The 6,381-nt window shown below is 57.3% G+C and overlaps 1 protein-coding gene across 1 annotated transcript; it reads right to left on the bottom strand.

Annotated features, from left to right (window-relative positions):
* Nucleotides 1-1,997: 1,997 nt before the first annotated feature.
* Nucleotides 1,998-5,688, bottom strand: SSTR3 (somatostatin receptor 3). The gene has a single exon (XM_006914760.2). The coding sequence runs from the start codon at nt 5,656-5,658 to the stop codon at nt 4,384-4,386; it is 1,275 nt and encodes a 424-aa protein (XP_006914822.1). The 5' UTR covers nt 5,659-5,688; the 3' UTR covers nt 1,998-4,383.
* Between the last annotated feature and the right edge of the window lie 693 nt (nt 5,689-6,381).

Below are 6,381 nucleotides of genomic sequence, written 5' to 3'. Positions count from 1 at the left end.
ATTCCTTGGCTTTTAGAAGCATCGCCCCAGCATACTCCCTGTGCGCAGGCCTCTGTCCAAATCTTTTCTTAAGAACACCAGTCATGTTGTGTTAGGGACCCACCCTGTTCCAGTTTGACCTCATCTTTATTTACATCTGCCATGACCCTATTTCCAAATAAAGTCACACCCTCCTGAGGTCCTGGAGGTTAGAGCTTCAATATATGAATTGCGTGTTGAGGTGGGGGTGGGGAGATAGAGACACAATTCAACCCACACTAGGAATTAACTTCCTAGGGGTCTGTCCCTGCCTTGGGCTTCACGTCTGCCTTCCTCGCCTTCATGCACGGCCTTCCTCCAGCCTCCAGGCCTCAGCATACGCAAGTCCCTCTGCCTGGCACACTCGCGCTCAACCCTCTGCTCCCAGTGCAGCTCCCACAACAAATATGCTCCCCCAGAACAAATTTCGCTTCCGTCCCCACTGGATAGTGACATATTTACTTGTGTGGCTGTTTTTCTCCACTGTAGCCCAGCCCAGTGTCAGGGCCTTGTACACAGTGGGTGCTCAGAAAGATCTCTGTTCACTTAATGAACTATGCCCAGAGAGGTGAAGTGAATGGCCCAAAGCTACACAGTAGGTTCATGACAGAGTGGGCCTAGGGCCCGGGCCTCCTAACTTTGGGTTCCATGACTTTTAGAGGATGCACTTCCCCGACAGCCTTCCAGTGGACTCACCGAGTGTCTCGCCAGGGCCTGTCAGTGACAGGGGAGCACTCCGAGACCTTGAAGGGACTGCGGCCTTGCATGACTCCAGGGAGAGCCCCTCGCTTTGCAGCCTGGGGTGCCCTTCACCTTTAGAGTGTTTTCTTCTGTGTCTGGAGTCCTATGGAGCCCAGGCTGTCACGTCCCCCATGAGATAGTGGCCTCTTTGTAGATGAGGAGGGCCTCAAGCCCTGGGGCCTTGGCCACCCCTACCCCAGGCCCTGTGGACTCTTAGCTCCTCTCCTCTGATGCTGATGCTGATGCATGAAGTCCCCGTCTAGAGCCTGGTGGCTATGGGCTGTTGCTTGGCAACCACCTCTTTGAGACAAGTTCAAGGGAAGGTCTTGGGTCTGAGCAACTTGGATGTCTGGAGAGGAGTCAGGCAGGGCGGGTCATCTCCACCCCTTCCTGCATGCTCCGCCTCAGAACCTCAGAGCCTCCCCTCACCCTACAGCCTCTGCGGTTCCAAAAACCCAGATTCCAGCCCCAAACCCCCCTATGGTTTGAAAATTGCCCCCTAGAGTTGTGAAATGGAATACTCCTCATTCATTCATTTATTCCAGATACACACATGAAGGACCCATGTGCTGCCTGGCCCTGGAAACACAGATGAATCAGACACGGTGCCCGCCTGGAGGCACAAGGCTAGCGGGACACCCCCACACACGCATACACGTGAGCAGGCAGAGGCAGTGGCACACGGTGTGTTGAGGGCTGTGGGATCCAGCAGGGTGGGGGAGCCTTGGCCCAGACACCACTCCCATGCAGCACTCGGCCACCCACAGTCCTCTGCTCTCACCCCCATGCACACCTGCCACATGCACAGCAGGCCGTCGGTCTTAATAGCACAATGCAAATTCAGTCGTGGATATGGCTGAGATGTCCTGAGCACCTACTATGCACCCTGCACTAGGTTTACAACCCATCTACCCCCTGGCTCAACCTACTGTTGCTGCTGCCTGGCTTGCCTCCCTTTGCTGTTGTAGCCTGCCCCTCACTCACCTCCTACCCCATTGTTCAGACCAGACCATCCATCACAGCGTCCCACCTTCTCTCTGGCTGGAGGGATGGTCACATGACCCACACCTGGTCAATCATGGCAGTCTATCACCTTGTCTTTGGTGACTGGCCCGAGGGGCCACCAGGTGACCTAGTTAGAGCCAATCAGCTTTCTTCCATGAGACGATATTTGGACACAGGAAGAGAGATTATCTACCACTTTTGGATCAACAGCTGTAAGGTTGTAGGCTGTCTTGTCAGGGGCATCTTGCACATCCCCTGGAATGCCAGGACTCTGGGAAGCCTGGGTACACAGACCTGAGAGATGGATAAAGGGAGCATCTTGATAGAGGTAGACACCTATATACATGCCCACCCATGCACACTGACCTAGACACACAGCACCTGGCAAAGGAATTGGCCCAGGCCATGGCTGTTTTCATCTGTCACCGCCTTTATTGACAAAAGCTAGGGGTAGAAGCAGCAAAGAATTTTCCTAAGGGGCCTCCCAGCCACCCTTGCAGAACAGGCTCACCTACCCCAGGAATCAGGAAGGCAGGGCCAGCCAGGAAATGCTGCGATGCTAAGGGGCCCTCTTCCCTCAGACCTCCAGATCCTTCTCAGAGGAACCGCAGGCTGAGCGCTAGACCTCGAGCCCCCAGCCTCCACACGAGGTCTGATTTTGTGAACTTTATTCTCCCTGAGGGGGCCTTACATTCTCCTAAGTTCTGCCTCTCTGATCCTTGGCATCTGACCTGCAACTCTCCCTTTGTCATGTCATGAAGTATCCTCACCCTCAAGGGCTGGATACAGAGAGGTCCCTAGATAAAGGAGAAGAGGGTAAAGGTCAGGGATGCCACCTCCACTTTATAATCTGACATAACCCACTCCCACTCACTGTAGTGCATATGACAGTTTACCCAGCGTGGCCCATTTTCCTTCTCAAGTCCCAGGCGGCAGGCAAGCTGGAGCAACCATCTCCATTTTATGATGGGGAAACTGAGGCCCGGAGAGGTCAAGGCTAGCCAGGATGCAGAGGTGAGTTAAAGATGTAGGTCTCTCAAACTGTGGTTTGTGTGATTTCCCTGAGGACCCTCTGCCCTCAGCAGGGTGGAGGGTTGGAGCACTTAGCCAGAGGTACCACCCTCCCTGAGGCCAGTCTTGCCCGTGGCTCTGGGAGGGAGTCCAGGCCTGTCAGGCCCAGCCTTGGACAATGGCCCCTCTCTATGTCCCACTCCAGCCTCCTTTTGTCTTGTCTTCCCGGGCCTTCCGGATCCTGTACCCCTGAGGAGTTTAGAGGAAGGGAGGCCTGCTCCCTACCTGCCAGGCCCTGCTTCTCAGCTCTGCCCTCAGGCTGCCATCAAGGCCCAGCCCTTCCTACCAGTGCTGATAGGCCCTGAAGGGGGTTGGCCCTGTACCTTTCTCGGCTTTTGCTTTTCCATTCTGACAGCCTCCTTTCCTGCAGACTGGTTGGGCCATACATTGGCAACCCAGTTTCATCGATGCAGCATCTGAGCTCAGCCCAGAGGGGCCAAGGAAACTCAAGGTCATGGAGCAAATCTGTCCTCCATCCTCCTCCTCTTTGTGCTCCTCCCGCTCCCTTCTCTCCATCTTCTTCCTCCTCTGCTTCCTTCTCCTCTCAGCAAGTCTAGACCCTCTGCCTTTCCGTGCCAGTCTGTCTGGGCCAGGTCCCTGCCTTTGTCACTGGGAGGGGAAGAACAGGGATGATTTCTTCTCTGAGGAGGCTCCTGGAGCTCTCGAAGACCCAGAGACCATAGCCTCCAGCCACAGGACACAAAGTGATGTGCTCTTGGGATTGGTCAGCTGCCCTCAGCAGAGGCCGAGCTGGGCTTTGGGGAGCCTAAGCTTACGTAATTTGGAGTCCCTGTTTAAGAAAAGCAATACAAAATAACAGGTACAAAATTAGTTTCAGGACTTTGGAAGGGACAGTAAGGGACCCTGTGGCTGGACTTAATGAGCTTCCTGAAAAAGCCACCTCTTCTCCTGTCCAGGAGTATAAGGGTCCTGGCCCAACCGTCTGGGCCAAGAAGGCCTGGAGGTTATTAGGTTGCTCAGCAGGCGAGGCCTGCGGCCCAGAGAAAGAGCTGCTTCAAGGCCTCACGGCAAGTGGGAAAGAGCTGGGCCTGAGCAGTCTCACACCCCGTCTCCCCACGGGTAAGACTTTCTTCTGTTTGGGGCCCTGGTCTAGCTCCCTGTGAACCTGGGCCCCAGTCCCTCTCCTGGGAACCTGCCTCTGCGGCCAGGATACCGGGGCCTTGGTTTATCCCTCTGAAGGCCAAGATTCAGGCTGATCCACCAGGATGCTCGGTCTCTGAAGGGGTCGGCCAGTCTGCACCTGTCCCCTCAACCTGGGTCTTGCTCAAGAAGGTCAGCCCAGCATTGCTGCCCCTCCAGGCTTCTCATCCGGCAGAGCTTGTCTAGGCCAATTACTCCCACCCGAGTCATGGAGGAGAACATGAGGCCCAGAGAGGGGAAGCGGCTTATCCAAGGTCACACAGCGAGTCTCAGCAGCAATGGGATCTGAACGTCCTGTCATGGGCCTCTGGCACCGCGGGCGACATGCCCCAGGTGCATCCACAGCCTCTGCCCTGTCCTCGAGTTACCCTGGCCCTCCACGGGCCCCTACAGACAGCTGATATGCAGCGTGCCTGACTTCTGTCCAGCTGAGGGCTCTTGGGGTAGGAACTGCTGTTCCTTGCCAGCCACACGGCTGGGTGGCTGCTCCGGCCTGCTGGTGCCAGGCCGTGTGATCTGGCTGACCCGGCCACTCGTCTCCTCTCCCTCTCCCTGCTTCCCATTCCTTTCCTCCACACCCTCCTCCCCATCCTCTTCCTCCTCCTCTTCCTCCTCTGTCTTCTCCGGTGGCCCCGTGGGGGGCTCCTGGCTTCGCACACGGCGGGAAGGCCGCAGCAGGACCCGGCGGAAGCCCTGCTTGAAGCGGTAGGACAGGAAGCCATAGAGGATGGGATTGGCACAGCTGTTGGCGTAGGGCAGCGCCACCACCAGAAAGTAGAGGCCGAAGAAGGCCGGCTCCTCGGGCAGCGGGCACACCACGTTGACGATGTTGAGCACGTAGAAGGGCATCCAGCAGAGCACGAAGAGCAGCACCACGGCCACCACCATGCGCGTGACTCTGCGCTCGGAGCGCCGCCGCCGCTGGCACGAGGGTGCCCACACCCGCCGCCCCGCCGAGCGCACCTTGACCACGATGAGCAGGTAGCAGAGGCAGATAACCAGCAGCGGCCCAAAGAAACCCAGCGCGGCCGTGTAGATGATGAAGCCGGCCCGCCAGGCCGCCGCCGGCTCGGGCCACTGCATGTGGCAGGTGCTCATGCCCCGGGGCACACCCGAGAAGACCACCACAGGCAGCACCACGACCGCTGAGGCCACCCAGACAGCCGCGCTGACCATGCGGGCCACGGGCGCCGTGCGCCAGCGGGCAGAGCGGGTGGGATGCACCACCGCCAGGTAGCGATCCACACTCATGACGGTGAGGCAGAAGATGCTGGTGAACTGGTTGATGCCATCCACAGCCATGACCAGGCGGCACATGAGGGAGCCAAAGGGCCAGTAGGACAGGGCATTCTGGGCAGCCAGAAAGGGCAGCCCCAGCATGAAGAGCTCATCGGCCAGCGCCAGGTTGAGGATATAGACGTTGGTGACCGATGGGGTGGCCGTATGCCGCAGGACCACATAGATGACCAACGAGTTGCCCAGCAGGCCCAACACACACACCACCAGGTAGACCAGTGGGATCAGGACACCCCTGACGGCCAGCCCGGCTGCGCTCGGGGCTACGGACACGTTTCCCAGGGTGGCATCCAGGGGCCAGGCCACGGAGGTGTTCCCGGGTTCCCAGGTTGTGGGCACTGATGAAGGATAGCCAGGGGTGTCCATGGCTGAAGGAAGGACGGTCAGCAGTCAGCGATTAGCCTGGAGGAGGGAGGACACAGTCGGGTCATGGCGGAGTATCTCTTTCTCTCTGCTGCTCCCACCCGCGACACGCTAAACTTGGAGACTCTTACTGTGTACCCGGCCAGAGACGGACATGCACCAGCTCATTCACTCTGCACAGGCTAGCAAGGTAGCCCCATTTCTCAGATGGGGAAACTGAGTCTCAGAGAGCTGGAGTGACCGCCCTGTGTCATGTAGCTAGGGTGTGATGTGGGACACAGGCTCGCCTCTCTCCAAAGGGCGGGGCCAGCACTGGCCTGTGCCCTAGTGTCCCTTCACCTGTGCACAGGGCGAGTGCTCCACAAATTTCCAATAAAGGAACGAGTGAATCATTCAATCAGGCTCTTTCCTCCATATCAGCGCTTTTGAAACATTTTTGACACCAGTGCATTTTACACGACAACCCAACAAAGTCATATCGTTTCACAAAACAACACTTGCCCTTTCTACGTATGATGGGCCCAGCTGGCAGCCGCAAGCGAATCACCCACTGCTATTGACTGAATGTGTCCCTCCGCCAAAGGCACTTTTTGAAATCCTAACCCCCAGCGTGATGGTATTAAAGAGGTGCGACCTTTGGGGGTGATTAGATCATAAGGGTAGAGCCTCCGTGAATGGGATTAGAGTCCTTTTAAAGGAGACCCTCGGAGAGCTCCTTTGCCCCTT

The sequence above is a fragment of the Pteropus alecto genome, unplaced genomic scaffold (genome assembly GCF_000325575.1).
Source record: "Pteropus alecto unplaced genomic scaffold, ASM32557v1 scaffold6, whole genome shotgun sequence".
NCBI lineage: Eukaryota > Metazoa > Chordata > Mammalia > Chiroptera > Pteropodidae > Pteropus > Pteropus alecto.
Note: the sequence above shows the minus strand (reverse complement) of the source record. Positions and strands in the feature narration are given on the sequence as shown.

Coding starts and splice junctions, on each gene's coding strand:
- SSTR3 (XM_006914760.2), bottom strand. CDS start 5,658: ATGGACACCCCTGGCTATCCTTCATCAGTGCCCACAACCTGGGAACCC.